The sequence below is a fragment of the Zalophus californianus genome, chromosome 14 (assembly GCF_009762305.2).
Source record: "Zalophus californianus isolate mZalCal1 chromosome 14, mZalCal1.pri.v2, whole genome shotgun sequence".
Classification (NCBI taxonomy): Eukaryota; Metazoa; Chordata; class Mammalia; order Carnivora; family Otariidae; genus Zalophus; species Zalophus californianus.
Genome location: NC_045608.1, coordinates 93,430,213 through 93,446,192, shown reverse-complemented (window position 1 = coordinate 93,446,192; position 15,980 = coordinate 93,430,213). Strand labels below are relative to the sequence as shown.

The following is a 15,980-nucleotide window of genomic DNA, read 5'->3' as shown; positions in this document are numbered from 1 at the left end:
CACACTCCACCTTCCTTCAGTTCCTGTCCCAAGTTTTAAAACTGGTCTTACTCCTTACTCTCGGTTCTACTAGATATTCCAGATCCCATTTCTCACCTGTCCAAAATGGCTTCCACCAAAAAAGGCTTCAGGATTATCTGATGATGGTAAGTACTCAGTTTTGTGAGCTCATAAAAGATGGAAACATTGTGATCGAAAGGCATCACAACTTCCACAAATTTCTAAGTTTTTATAGGCTCGGAGTAAGGAAACAAGGATTTCAAAAAACAAAGACAATTATGAAAATATTTGCTTCTTGAATAAACTATACTTCTTTCGTTTTTTAAGATTTATTTACTTATTTAGAGAGACAGAGGGAGCGGGCACTAGGTGGGGGAGCTGAGGGAGAAGGAGAGAGAGGATCCTAAGCAGACTCCCTGCTGAGCGTGGAGCCCTCCTCGGGGCTGGATCCCAGGACTCTGAGATCACCACCTGAGCCGAAATCAAGAGTCAGACGCTGAACCAACTGAGCCACCCAGTGCCCCTGTACTTCTTTGTTAAGACTTTGGTTATAAAGAACTTAACTATACTGCTCAGAAATGATAAAATACTATCGAGTAGTTTTCGACAAATGATTAGTAAGCCCTCCTCATTCAGAACTTTATGTAAAACTAAGTCTTTTTAGTGATACAAAGTATTTAAATAACAAATACGCTCGTGTTCCTATTTAGAACACCTGCTTTATAATCAAATTCATACTTAAAAGGAACTTAGGGACTAAATCCAGGTTTTCTGGTGTAGATATCTGCTGCATACTCTGATAGAGCATTATGTCCCAGATGTTATCATTAGGATTGCTTTTTAACCATTTAGCATTTTGCCTCTTTATTGCTTTCCTGAAATTGTAAGTTTATTTACATTCACAATGCTGATGAAGAAACACAACTTTTCATTGTGAGCAGCTGCAATATGAAAGTGTGCAGTCACACAAGTGCAGCAAAGGCGGGGTATGTGGGGCCATAACCCCTAGAGCCACCCTGGGTCCTGTCGGCATGCCGCTGAACCACTTATTGTAGGCTTGTTTCTCTTGTTGATCTTTTCCTGATGAGGCTTTCAAACACTATGATTTGTTAATATTAATAACAGTTATCCAAATACAGCATTCCTGAAGTCTCGTTATTTACAGTTGCCGTATTCTACAGCGCATAGCACGTGTGCGAGGCACACGATCACGTTTCTAAACAGATATTTAAACCCAGGGATATTTTATTACTCAAGAAGACAACTATTAGAAAAATTAAGGGGTACTATGATTGCACACAAGAAACCACAAGAAAAAAGAGAAGGAAGTTATTCTATGGTAACATCTTAATACAAGTCAATACAACTTTTAAAATATTAATAAACTGTCCTTTTTAAAATAAGAAAGCTATTCTCCAACACAGCCTTGATATTTCAACCTACAAAGTACAGCATAGATGATTCTATTTTGTTCTGTTATCTGAAAATGCCTTTACGATAATTCAGAGAACAAGAAGTAGCTCTAATTCACATAATGGCACATATCACCTGTCAGTGAGACATCTGAAAGCATCTTTTTATTAGAAACACAAATCAATATGCCCAAGGGATTACAATAACTGCCTGAAGCAATCTGTATTACCATTTCATCCCTGATGCTCTTGCTCTGAGCAACTTATTATTATGAATGGCATGAAAATGGCAGCCTGTCACAATTGATTTTTCTTAACCTCCTGTAAGAATTTTCCCTCTTAAATGTAATCAAGTATCATCTTATTAAATATATCTCAAGCTAGGCTTTATACAACAGTCCATTACTCAAGTTGTATTCCTTATAATTTAAACTTTCACCAAATATTATTATAAAAGTAACTCCTTAGTAATAAAAACTTTTGGTTTGTTTGAAGTTTTAAGATAACAATTTCAGACTGGGTAGACCCCATGTCCCTGCCTTGCGCCTGTTGGGAGTCCTGGAGGCATGCATTTTTGTCCTGAAAAAGAGCCTCGAGAACTGGTCTGTATCTCAGAACTCTCCTCCATCGAACAACATCATAGAATTTGGTATTAATCGACACAACTAGATAAAACGTGCTACATTTTAAAGAGTACTCCGATAAACCCTTGTAATAAGCTTAAAGCTGTATATTCTGATGCTATAAAAGGATCAACTTGGATTCCAAGGACCACTCTGAAAGGGTGAACTAACATGGCTCGTCTGTCAGTGATGAATCTGGCTGCAGCTTAGTTCACCTGCCTACGAATTCTCTTTCCATCTCAGATTGTCGTGGCCACTGAGGAGGCGGTGGCTCTCAGTTATCAGTATGTGTCCCAGCCCTCAGGGCTGGCTGCACCCCCAATCTCCAATTCAGGAGGTCTAGGAGAGACACCCCGGGGCAGTCTCCGTGCAGGCAGAGGTGACACTGATGTCACCAGCCCAGGGCCACTCAGCTGGGCCACGAGACAAGGCCGTGTGGATAGGGAGGTGCCGCAGAGTAAGACAAGTGGCTAAGGCAGCAGGTAGAGAAACTGCCTTCTCTGTTTCTTAAAATGCATGCCTGGGGTAGAGTGCAGGCATCTGTGGCCACAGCAGAAGATGAGGCAAGTGATCACATCTTTCTCCTCATTTTTCTGTTGGATGTTTTCTTTCTGACAAGCAGCTAGAGAAGAACAAAACAGACAAAATGAAGACAAAAGAAGAAAGGCCCAAATTAAGGCTTGGGAAATGGGATGGGCAGAAGGACAAGTTTAAAAACAGGTTTTATGAAGCAACTAGCAAAACTGGTTCAATGGCGAACATCCCTCTCCTCAGCTCTGGGAGGGTATTCTGACAGGTACAAATGCTGGTGCATGAGCACCTCCGGCCTCCACAGGGAAGTCACACGCACATCCCCTGACCCGTGGGGACGGCTGGCGCTTTTCCCAGGGGGAGACAGGGCTCTGTGCGACAGTCCTCACCAACGACTCCACCAAGGGGAACAGGGGGCCCCTACGAGCGGGCCATGATGTTGAGTACCGCCAACTGTGTGCACCTGCGACTGTGCAAGTTCCCCGACTCGCCTGCCCCACCACCTGTCACTCTGGACCAGCCATTTCTCCGCCCATGTCTCTGCTTCTGCTCTGGGGCTCTTGAACATCGGCCTGAGAAAGCCACATACTCCTTACTGGCTCCATTACAAACTTAAGAATCCCAGCAGCTGTTGGGTCCTTCCATCACTCAAGAACTGATGAGGCTGAATCGTTTGGCGAATCCTCTCCAACTCCGGCCATGCTGTGCATCCCTCTCCCCACCTGAATGACTGTTATCACTGGCTTCTCCCGCACCTGTCAGCACTGCTCTCTTCCCGCAGTGCCTCCATCCCAGAAGCGCACAGACGTTTCACAAATGAGCAGGTCCCTCCTCCGCACGCTACGGGAAGGCAGGGAATAAAGGCACTACGGAGCGATAGCAAGGACACACCGGCTGACGGACTGAGGACCGTCCACATGTGTCCAGAGCCATGGAGCCACGCCCTACTGCACACAGCAGCTCTTCCGCCAGTGACCACAGAATCTTCTCTTCGGTGACCTGAAGTGACTGCGGGATGACCGTGGAACGCGTTCTTCCATAGACTGCAGCTTCTCCTTTATAAACTAGGGCCCTCTCTTCTTCTTTGGAAAGCATGAATAATTTTACAATTTTCTCAACCAGAAACAAACAAAATCAATAAAAGCCCTCTGCCCGCATCCCTGCTGCTGTCCTGGTGCTTCGGGCTCCCTCCCAACCCTCGGCCCCGCTGTCCTTCCCCTCATCCCCGACCTTCCTGCTGCCTTTGCATCTGATTCCCCCGGAACAAATCAAAGACAATGATTCTCCTGTTGCTAAATCTACTCGTCTCTTTTCATTTTTCTCCCCAACGACCTCCAGAGCGCCGGCACGCTGTGGACCTCCACCCACTGCTACAAGTGCCTTCCTCCTTCAGCCTCTTCCTCCCTGGCCGCTCTTCTGCCACTTCAACCCTTCACTGCCAGCACTAGGAGGTTTGACGAGGTTCCTGTCTCGTTCTGGCTCTTACTGTACATAAAAGGCCTGGGAGCGCTCATCTAGGACCACGCTGGGGTAGCCAGTGGTCCTGAGTTATTAAGTAGTCCCCCTTTCTCTCCTTCTGCACTGGGGGTTGGCCTCTACCCCCGTGACCCACTCACCTTCTGTGAGGGCCATTCCTTGCTCTGGCCAAGGAAAGGTGACCTGAGCCACTTCGGTATGTAACCCGCCCTGTCTGTGTCTTCGTACCCAGTGGTCCTGGAAGCACGTGTCCAGGAGGGCTCCCCGAGGGACCACGATGAGCAGAGCACCTGCCAACGTGTCAGACCCATACTGAGGAGGAAAGCGGTCTTTGCTGTAGTAAGCCACTGTGGTTTTCAGGGCCATGTGTGTCACAGCATGACTCAGAGACAGGACTCTTTCGTAAGTACGTATTTCCAGCCCCAATTACTCTGCTGTCGTGAGCACCACAGCGAAATCTCACCGGAGCACTGTGTCTGTCACTGCCCTGCGTGCACACAGAACGGAGTCTGAGGAACAGTGCGCTTCCCTAAAGAAGAGAAACTCGGAAATGGTCTGACTTCCCTCTGAGATGTTTCCTTTGTGTTTCGGGTGGCCTTCTCTGAAGTCCAAATGTTGGCTGGTTTAGTAAGCCACTGCGAGAACACTGAGAGGTCATCTTTACATGATGTCTTCCTTTCTCTCTTTAGGGATCTGAATAGATCACATAATCTTTTCATTCAACATGTATCAGTCCTTCCCCTAGATAAATTACATCCGTTACTTTTTGCCCACTGTAGCATGCTTATGTTTCCTGAATTTTTTTCTTATACATCTGGCATTTGACACTTAGAAATATTTAATAATGTATGCAAATTTAGAGATTTTATTCTTCTCCTAGGAGCATTCCTTAATTTACAAAAGCGCTTCCTCTCAAGCTGACGCATTCTGACCCGCAGCGCTTTCAGGGAGAAGCACCACGGTGACTGCACCACAACGTCCCCTGCTCCAAAACCAGCTGCCACCATTTCCTCCGAGGGTGGTCATGCAGATTCACGACGTTACGTACCGGGTGCTTCAAACAGCACCTGCCATGTGTTGGCGCTCTGCCTGGGCCTCAGCCATCACAGGTACAAAGCCTTCCACCTGGAGCTGATGGAGCACCAGGAAGGTGCCGGCCATGGAAGAGCACGTTTGCTCCACCTGTGAGGCTGACACGTGGCAGAGCAGGGTTCTGCATCCAGTTCTGCAAAAAGTCAGAGATGCCCTTCCTATTATAGGTGTGCTGTGTTAGCACCAAGGACATTTAGAGGTTTTGTTTGGTTTTAAAGGAGGGACGGAGGAAGAGGAGGGGAGCGGAAGGACGGCTGCCGACATGGGCAAGGAGCAGGTCTCCGGGCCCCCTGGCGGGACAGCGTGGGGTGGGGTGCCCGCACAGCTAGGGGCGCGCTGAGTATTTCTGGGCACTCATTCCCAATGCACACTTCCCTGTCGAGGAAGACAGTCATGGTGGGGAATGTGTACTGAGCGGTAAGACACAGAATTAAGCCATTTGCCCAGGGTCACAGAGCTGGCTAGTGGCAATGCCCAGACGCTGACCGGGCAGCAAAGCCCCAGGCCGGAGTTCTTCACCTCCGGTATACACCTGGGAAAGGTCACCCGACGGCTTCTGTGTCCACGCCCAAGGGGAAGAGCATGGAGCCAAAACCAAAGGTGTGTGCAGAGCAGTGAGGTGAGGACAGACAACAGGAGGGAACAGAAAAGAAGCCACCCCAAAGAGTAAGCTGGGAGGAAACAGGAGTTGTGTTCCATGACAGGATCACTTTTCAGATTTTAAAGCTTACTACTTAAAATAAAATTGACCCTCAAAGTCATCCTAAAAGTAAAACGATTAGAAATGATTAAGAAACAAAACATACCCTAGAACTTGTATATGCACAGGTAGAACATTCTAGTTTTGCTTACTAAAGAAAAAAAAATATTGCTATACTTCACAGAAAACATACACAAATATGCATGTAATCTGTCAATAATTTAATAATTTATTTTTAAATAGATTTAACTCTACTGAAAAAATAAGGACTTGAAGTATATTCAATTTCCTCAAATGAGCGCAAGCTTTGTAACAGACATCAACAGGGATAATTTTCCATGTTATCACAATCAGAATTTAAACTAATATGAATGTGTCACACACAGACATTTGGAGTCCTAATGAACACTACTTCATCGAGCTCCCTGGGATGACCCGTGTGGCCCGGCGGGGGCAAGGACACTTGCCAGCCAGCAAACGTGTCAGAACCACTCTGAAGCACTGCAAATAGGCACGGACATTCAAAGGGTAAGGAACGCTTTCCTAATGTTGGAAGGGTTATTTTTTAAAACAATATTTAGCTGAAAAAATGGAATACATCTTGTCCTTAAAAATATCTTTTCAAAGAATTATTTCATTTCTATTGCTTTGCAATAAAAATTCCTACAAAAGACAACCTTTTCTATTGATTACTCAGAAAGCAAGGTATGAATCCACGACAGCACTTTTTTTGTTCTACTCAGATACACCTCAGATTATATTTCAAATAAAAAGGAGTAAAATGCACAGTTAAAAAGAGCTTCTCATAAAGTGGACATCGGCAAATTCTGTGACTTGACCATACAAAATGTATTAACCAAATAATAGCAACTGAGATATCAAACTAACTTTTTTTTGGTTCCTATGTAACTTGCATACACATGCTGCCTACCTAAACAATTTCAGAAGTATAACAGAAAGATGATCAATTTAGGAATATAATCAAGCAGTCTTTAAAACTAAAACCTGTTTTCAACATGCTATGAAATGAAAATAACTTAAATGAGTTCAACAGTGTCGCACTATCAAATACTGTAACATACTAATGTAGATTCTATTTTAAAAATGAGCCATCGACATAAAAAAAAGAACGCAAACTGTAAAATAAACTGAAAAGAAAGTTCTTCAGTCTGAGCATGCTGTTACATAAATACAGAGAATTCACATCTGAAAACACCAACATTTTTGAAAGTCTGTTTTTAGGTTATTTATATTAAGCTAAAATGAACAAGCTCTTCAGGACTGCATGTACTTTCTTACTGAAAGGGAAAATCAAGTCATTAAAGCAGCTGCTCCTTAATCTAGCCTACCTTATTTTTTGGATTGGATGTGTTCATTACACTTCGAGTCTCTTTTCCAGTATAAATGACAACACCTATTACAGTACCTGCAAAAACACGAAAGTGGTCCTTACAGAGATGCCTCAAAGGGTAAGCACAGAGAGAACACTTTCTAATCAATTGTCTTGATGGAAAATATTATTCACTACTTAATTTTATATAAATTTATCTAACAGCACATTTGATTTGGCTAGGGCAAGAAAGTCTAATCTCAACTTTCAAAATAAGCTTTGAGGAACTCAACTGATTTTTTAAGCTATACAAATTTACCTATATACAACAACATTAGAAAATGTACTGATAATCTTTTCCCTGTCAAGAGAAAGGGTGACATCACTCGGTTCACGTGTGCAAACACCACAGGTAAGTGAAGAGAGGCTGTGTTCTCAAGTGGTCAGATGCATCATGGGACCTTCAAACCAAGACCGCACCAGCCGAACCACCTTCCCTGAGCGAGACTTGAGTACTACTAGGTATAAGAGCCTCCGCTGACATTTTAGCACCTATACAATTAAAACAGTAAGAGACAATTACATAAATAACATTTGATGTTGAATTTAGATGTTATTAGCCTTTTTTACTCATGTCTCCTCAAAGTTTGGTTTTCTAAGTGTGTATGCCTATCAAACTTAAGGTAAAAGAATACTAAAATACCCCTAGAACAACCATTGGATTACAAAGGCTCAGAGGCACTCACCTCTGTAATATTAAATTAAAAACCACAGAACAGGTCTGTTTCTAAACTGTAGCTATGCATAATCTATATTCCTAGTTTTCGTAAATTCTGAGGATGAGAAATGATTAAAGAAAGAAAATCACGTCCATAAATACCACTGAGACCAACAGCACTGCAGAATTCACTATAATAATTGTACAAAAACTCTTTGATGTCACATTAATGTAACGTGTGAAATTTAGCGCGTTGTAAGTCAGGACCCAGGGAATAAATGTGATCCTAGTGATCTCTTGGATTTATATGAACAGAGAGCTGCAAATTATACACATTAGATAATGAACGGTTTCCTCCATGGAATGTTCAGGAAGACAGGGAGGTGCTAGAGGGCTGCTCAGTGGTCACATCTGCAGAGGTTACACGTTTCTTTCAAAATAAGCATTTCCTTTCTTCCCCCTGTTTTAATTGTGAGCCGCTTGCAGAACTGTGTGGTTGAATTTCCTGAGCCCCTTGAAAGCAGAGCAGCCCCTCCAGCACAGAGGGCAGCCCAAACTGCACAGATGCGACCTCTGTAGAGCAGTGCCCAGCAGAGCTGCAGATGGCGGGTCTGCACTTAGTGCTCAGGAAAGCACAGATTACGTAATGAGCCAGTGCCGTAGAGGACCCCACCCCAAACACACACAGCTCTTGTGTCAAACAGTACATTCAATCCGACTGCGTCGGTAGTTTCTTCCTATTTTGCCAATTAAACTTAAAATATAGGAGTGTCTCATGTGAAATGAGCTCACTAATGTTAAAAAAGTACAAAAACAGAAGACAAACTGCAAAATTATTTTTAATATTAGCAGAACAAAGAGTCTCAGAAAAGACTTAAAAATTAATTAGGCTAGAAAACACTGTCCTAAAATCCAGACAAACTATTAGTAATGTTGATTCTAGGCTGGTATTGCAGTTACAAGTATCCAAAATGCAATCTGAGAAATGACAAGACTAAGAAAACGTAATGCATTCAGATACACATAGATAGCATATTTAATCAGTACTGCAGGTTAAATATAATGTACATAAAGAGTATTTAACAGAATTCCTCCCATGGTTTTCCTTGTATAATCTACTGAAGTCTGGTAAAGGCTCTCCCATGCATTATCTCATCCCATTCTCACTGAAAAGGAATTAGAATAATGCATTTTTTTCCAAGTCGGTCATGCTTTTTAACTACTAAAATTAGTGAAGTCAGTATGGAGTATTTGCAGTACTCTCCATTCTTTTTGACAAAGGGCACCTACTTATGGACTAGTACAGGCTGAAAGGTTGACCAAACCCTGTATGTAGGGCAAATCTATCTATAGATACATATATATAGATATATATGGCAAAGTGGTCACCTGTTCATTTTGGAAACAAGACCAGAGAGGGAACACAACAGAGCACATTCATCAGAAAGTCTGACAGAGAGAACGTGTCAGAGACAGACAGACACATGGACAGACCTCGAGAATGCTCAACCATCCGAAGTATTTCCTGACTGTCACTTAGGCACCTGCTGGCTCCCATGCAGAAGTGCTTTCCTCGTGCCAGTCTCAACAAAACCCCGAGCGTGGGCGGCCCACCCACTGCAGAGTTTTCGTGTGCCTGCAACAGAGGGGGAGCACAAAGGCGGCCAGCAAAGACTACGGATTTGCCTCAGGAGAGCAACACGGCGAGACCGAGCCAGGGACACAGGCGGACACTGCGACCTGCACCAGGTCTGGGCCCCGCCCGGTGAGCGTGCCATGCGTCCGGGGACAGCAGGGCAGCTGCACCCACTTCCCAGCGGCCAGGACTGCCCAGTCCCTGAGACCCGAGGTGCAAGCAGCAGCAGCGTGCGGCGCCGCTGTGTCCTCCGTGACCCCCACTGCCCTCCTGCACCACAGCTCGCGGGTCGTGTCCCTCAGGGGACTGCAGTGGGGCAGCTTCTCCTGCTTTCCCGAGGCCCATCAGGCAACCGCTCTGCCGCAGGAGCCTCACACACCATGCCCACTAAAGGGACAGTGTGATTTTAAGTTTCTAATCTGGCACGAGGACTAGTCTCATAAAATATCATGCCAAAAATTACCAAGAGAAATGAAACCACACAAAAACCAAAAAGAATATCTATGTTCCAATTTTTTCAACCTAAATTATTTCATCAAACTGCTATAAAAGTATCCAAGTGTTTACTCTCATTTTCTGTATTTATCACAATCAGTACCAGCCCTGGACCCCTGTCTACGTACAGGCCCCCCTCTACAGGGAGGGGTCACCCTAGATCCCCGTTGGCACACACACCCAGCAGCCCTGCTCTGGGGGGGTCACCGCCGTCGGCACAAAGGCCCCCGCTCCAGAGGGGTCACCGTGGACCCCCGTCACCACATACACCCAGCAGCCCTGCCCCGGGGGGGGGTCACCATCGTCGGCACACACGCCCCCGCTCTAAAGGGGTCACCCTGGACCCCCGTTGGCACACACGCCCAGCAGCCCTGCTCTGGGGGGGTCACTGCCATCGGCACACAAGCCCCCGCTCTAGAGGGGTCACCCTGGACCCCCGTTGGCACACACGCCCAGGAGCCCTGCTCTAGGGCACATCCCTGCTTCCAGGCTCTTGGCAGTTTAATTTCAGAACACTCTCTTGTCCACTTATCACTTGCAACGTGGCAGCTCTCTGGGACACTGACTCTGCTCTGGGAATGGCGTTCACTGACAGACAGGGGGAAGAAGATGGAGGGCACCACAAGCAGTTGTGTTTGTCCCTTTTCAGGGACCCTTGGCCCTCGGATCCTCTGTGGTGTTAACGTGAGCCCTCATTCCCATGCACTCAGAACCCCAGGATGACGGAGGAAGGCCCAAGTTCACTTCACCTAGGAGGCAACCTGAATTCAGTGGACACATATTTAAAAAGTAAGATTTAAAAAAATTCTTTCTCAACTTATAATCAAGTATAAAGAAGATATGAGCCCTTAAATTACTCCTGGAAACCCAAGGTCTTTCAAACTTTGCTCAGGATACAGCAGTTTCGTAATATATAGAGTCTAGTAATTGCTCACATTATTAAGGTTTTTAAATAAAGGTAAGTATGTGTTAAAATATTTAAAATTAATGAAAAGAGCTTGCATTTTTAAAATGTCCAAACACAAATGAAACTTAAGAGGCGTCTTAAGACTTAAGTTTTTTTGAACGGATGGTTTTTGAGCAGCATAAATACTTTCCTGGAAGATAAAAAGCCCGGGTGCACTGAATTCAACCCATGAGAGAATGAGAAACAGTCCTCAATGTGGCAAGCATATGTGACGCCTAGATTTGTGTCTGTTCTGCCCACGTGTGCAACCAGGAGCTTCCACGTGCCAAGGTCGCCTGGAGAGGAAACGTATGTACGGGGGTTACCGGGCGCATCACATAGGCCTTCTGCTCGGGGGCTTCTGCCTCTGTGAGAAGAAAGGCCACAGATCGATAGCGCTAGGGTCAGTAGCAACATTCTAATACACAGGGAACAAAAGAGCAAATAAAACGTATTTTTTTTTTTTTAAAAAAGCATCTTCAGTATGATGGAAACAAAACAGAATACAGCTCTAGACATGGGGAAAATGTGAAATCAGTGACCAAGTATCAGCTCATATGTGCTATGTTTTAAATATTTTCCTATCAGCTATTAAACGCTAAAGGCTGAAGGGTGACAGCTGTCGAGGATGGATTCCAATCCCGACCCTGGGACAGCCTGGCTGTGTGACCGAGCGAACAATGGGGGCCGGCGCGATGCGGCTGTGCAGCACCACACCGAGCCAGGGCGCAGCTGTCAGCAAGGTCAGCAAAGATCGGCAGCGTGGAGGACGCGTGAGCTCAAGATTCGGAGACTCCTCCTGGCCGCAGTGCCCTCTCCAGTGAGCCCCCGGGCACAGCCAGTCTCCCCGTCCTGGGGTCTACACAGCCCGAGACCTGGCCTGCTCCCCACCCCTCCTTGGTGTGCTATCCTGACTTCTCTTTCTCTTTAGTTTGAGAAATTTAAAAAATCATCAGTACAAAAATCATGAAAGACCTCAATTTCTATTAAAATTGTCCTAGTTGCCCTCAGATTTTTATTAAACATAGGAAACATTAGTATACAACTAAGGCCCCTCTCCTCCTCTACTCCCTAGAAGGTGCACACGTGGACCCCTACAGGAGCCTGACTGACACACTGCTGTGCACACAGGCCCCCACGGCGCACGCGCACAGAACTGCCCGGCCTTTCCCCGAGCCCCAGACACCAGGCCCCGGCACCATCCTCGTCAGCCTGCAGCTCAAGAGGCCCTCACGTAGCTGCTGGTGTGCTCACGAATCCTCCCACACCTTTCCACCCCTTGACCTCACGCACCTGTTTGCTCTTCCTTCAAACTCTGATCAGGTAAGGATTTTGGCTTCTTTGTTTTGGGGGCACCCTATACTTCCCTGTGGTACTCAGCAGAGCGTAAAGCACCCGCCTCACTTTATTAAAGTAGTCCTTGCCCATGCGCGCTCCCGAGGACAGTGCATTCAACAGCGCCTGGTCTCTGCAGAGGGATTCTTACAAAACCACCAGAAGAGCAACCAGGCTCTGTGGGCGCTGGGCCACAGATTAAGAAGACAGACAGCCCTACTCTGAACATCCCCTACCCTTCCTACCCCCACCAGCAGCCTTCACGCTCCCTGCTGCTAAGATTCACTCCTGTTTACCATTAGCAAGTCAACTACTTTCTGAAAAGCTGACCATCATTTAGATTTCAATACCTCCCAGAGAAATTTACTTCCCAAAATGTATATTTAGGTGACCTCCCTGTTCAGCCACTAGAAATACTCCAACATCCTCCAATTTCACTCAGAAGAAAATTAAGACGCTTTACTCTGGTCCCCAAAGGCCGAACAGGAAATATCTCCCCAGGCCCCCTATCTCATCTAATACTTTTCTCCCTGACAGACAAACCCACCACAGTGATCTCTTCCAAATTCTACTGGGTGACTGAGGAGTGGGAAAACCCCCAAATACCACCACTTCCTTCCCCGGTTGCGCTAGGCCACCTCCCAGTAAGGGACATTGACAAGTGTGGCGAGAAGAGGGATCAGAACCCACGAAATGCCGCTGCCCTGCTCCATGGAGGCCTTGCTCCTTGCAGCGCACAGCCCACAGCCAGCGCTTGCTTAGCACTCAGCCCCTCAGGTCCTGCCCCACACCCGCCAACGACAGGGAATGATCCGTAAGGTCCCTGGGTGGTACAAGGTGGTTATTTTCAGAGATACTGCACAGAGTCACTCCAGCACAAAAGCACCACCAAATGTGAGAGCTGACACTAACAAGAGAACTTGTTTCTTACCTGACGCAACAATGGTGCTCGCCCGCAGTGTATTTTCTAGGCTGAGACTCTCATGAATGGGTGGGTCGCAGTCTTCCTGTTCACAGAGAAGGGGAAAAATGGCAAGTTAGAAACTTTTTTTACTTCAGATATCAGCAGTGATAAAACAAGCATACAAGCTGGATTCAGTGAATGAGCAGTGAAATGGCACTGCAGAATAAAGGTGAAAAATGGGAATTTAGACAGAGGCTCCTGGGAAGAGGGCAGAGCAGGGAGCACCAGGAATCTCTGCCCACCGGGCAATGACCACACGGCAGAATCTGTCTGATGGGACTATTTGGGGACTGTGGAGTCGGCTGAAGGCTTGCGGCTGTCCAGGAGAAGTAGTCAGTTTTGGTCTCTTCTAGCTCCCAGCACAGAGCAGCTACCCAGCCGTGCGGCAGGCAGCTGTGCACGTGTTTCTGGGGCAGCCTGCAGACGCCAGGTGGGCAAGAAGCACCCCGTCCTCCAAAGAGCAGGAGTCTAAGCTCTGACCACTGCCGGCTGCTTCTGATCACACAGGTGCAGACACAGACCCTGGCGGCCCTTGCTGTCGGCCCACCAGCTCCAGTGACTCCAAGGGCATTGGAAGGGCGAGGGCCCCCTTGTCCCCCTTCTGGGAGCCAGACATTAAACACTAGAACATTCTAATACAACTGCATATATGGAAAAAAACACAAAGTGACTGTGGGTGCCCAAGAAAAAGCTCAGAAAAGACCTGAAAAGACATTAAATGTACACCTCAGACTGATAACCCGGCACAGAGACAGTCTATAATCATAAAAAATAAGTAAATCAACAAATAAATATAATGACTAAAACCCCAGCAAGCCCGGAAGAAGGGTGAGAATGGACTTCCAGAGGTACATCACTATACTAAAAACAAAGTGTTCAATAACAAGGCATTAAAAACAAAACAACAACAAAAAAAGTATGGCCCATTTATTTATTTTTTTTTAAGATTTTATTTATTTGAGAGAGTGAGAAAGAGCATGAGAGAAGAGAGGGTCAGAGGGAGAAGCAGACTCCCCACTGAGCAGGGAGCCACATGTGGGACTCGATCCAGGGACTCTGGGATCATGACCTGAGCTGAAGGCAGTCGCTTAACCAACTGGGCCACCCAGGCGCCTAGTATGGCCCATTTAAAGGAACACTGTAAATCAACAGAAACAACCCCTGAAAAAGACCTGATGTCAGATATACGAGACAAAGACTTTAAAAGGAAAGTATTAAGGATGTTTAAAGAAATGAAGATGTGGAGAATGCCAAGAAAACAATGTGTGAACGAAACGTAAATATGAATAGACAGAAAACCTCAACAGAAAGCAGAAGAAAGTCAAGAGCTGAAAAGTACGATGACTGAAATGAAAATTCCCCTAAAGAGATTCAAGGCAGATCTAACCACGCAGAAGAATCAGCAAACCTGAACACGGAACAACGGAAATGACCAAGTCTGGGAAACAGAATGAAAACAGGTGGAGGAAAATTAAAAAGGTCTGAGGGAGTGCAGGACACCAAGGTACAAACCAATATAGGTATTGTGGGAGTCCCAGAAGTGGAAGACAGAATGAAAAGGGCAGAGAGAACATGTGAAGAAGTAATGGATGAAAACACCCCAAATCTGATGAAAGACATGCATGTAAACAGTGAAGAAGCTCAAGCAAATCCAAGGAAGATGAACTCAAAGAGACCCACATAGAGACACATTATCATAAAAGTTTTAAAAGACAAAGACAAGGGCGCCCAGGTGGCTCAGTCATTAGGTGTCTGACTTTTGTTTCGGCTTAGGTCATGACCTCAGGGTTGTGAGACTGACCCCCACACTGGACTCCACGATCGGCGCAGAGTCTGCTTGAGACTCTCATTCTCCCTCCGTCCCTCCCCGCCACGTATTCTCTATCTCTTTCTCGAAAATAAATAAATAGGGCAGCACTATTTTTAATTTTTTGAGGCACCTCCACACTGTTTTCCAAAGTGGCTGTACCAACTTGCATTCCCACCCACAGTGTAAGAGGGTTCCCTGTCTCCACAACCTCTCCAACATTTGTTGTTTCTTGCCTTGTCCATGTTTGCCATTCTAACTGGTGTAAGGTGGTATCTCAATGTGGTTTTGACTTGAATTTCCCTGATGGCTAATGATGATGAACATTTTTTCATGGGTCTGTTAGCCATTTGTATGTCTTCTTCAGAGAAGTGTCTGTTCATGTCTATTGCCCATTTTTTTGACTTATTTGTTTTTTGGGTGTCAAGTTTGAGAAGTTCTTTATAGATCTTGGAAATCAGCGCTTTGTCTGTAGTGTCATTTGCAAATATCTTCTCCCATTCTGTGGGTTGCCTCTTTGTTTTGTTGACTGTTTCCTTTGCTGTGCAGAAGCTTTTTATCTTGATGAAGTCCCAATAGTTCATTTTTGCTTCTGTTTCACTAGCCTTTGGAGATGTATCTTGAAAGAAGTTGCTGTGGTCAATGGCAAAGAGGTTACTGCCTATGTTCTCCTCTAGGATTTTGATGGATTCCCGTCTCACATTAGCTACCCTATGACCCAGCAATTGCACTTCTGGGTATTTACCCCAAAGACACAGATGTATTGAAAAGAAGGGCCACATGCACCCCAATGTTCATAGCAGCAATGTCCACAATAGCCAAACTGTGGAAAGAGCCGAGATGCCCTTCAACGGATGAATGGATAAAGAAGATGTGGTCATATATACACAATGGAATATTACTGCAGCCATCAGA

The 15,980-nt window shown here is 45.6% G+C and overlaps 1 protein-coding gene and 1 long non-coding RNA gene across 12 annotated transcripts in view; one reads left to right on the top strand and one right to left on the bottom strand.

Moving 5' to 3' along the window:
* ATP9B (ATPase phospholipid transporting 9B (putative)) overlaps positions 1-15,980 on the bottom strand; it is a 266,980-nt gene that overhangs the window by 113,757 nt on the left and 137,243 nt on the right. Inside the window, 2 exon segments of the mRNA XM_035723907.1 lie at positions 7,184-7,260; positions 13,226-13,301. Coding sequence (XP_035579800.1) covers positions 7,184-7,260; positions 13,226-13,301 — 153 coding nt within the window.
* Positions 2,664-15,726, top strand: LOC118356254. Of its 11 annotated transcripts, none has more exons than XR_004819588.1 (8): positions 2,664-4,381; positions 4,923-5,151; positions 6,221-6,362; positions 9,423-9,631; positions 10,663-11,268; positions 11,548-11,859; positions 12,035-12,282; positions 12,832-14,248. It is a non-coding gene; the product is annotated as an uncharacterized LOC118356254 (long non-coding RNA). The 11 variants fall into 11 exon arrangements; XR_004819586.1 differs by having other exon boundaries at positions 2,664-5,151; positions 10,663-10,802; positions 11,098-11,268; XR_004819584.1 differs by lacking the exon at positions 12,832-14,248 and adding an exon at positions 15,670-15,726 and having other exon boundaries at positions 2,664-5,151.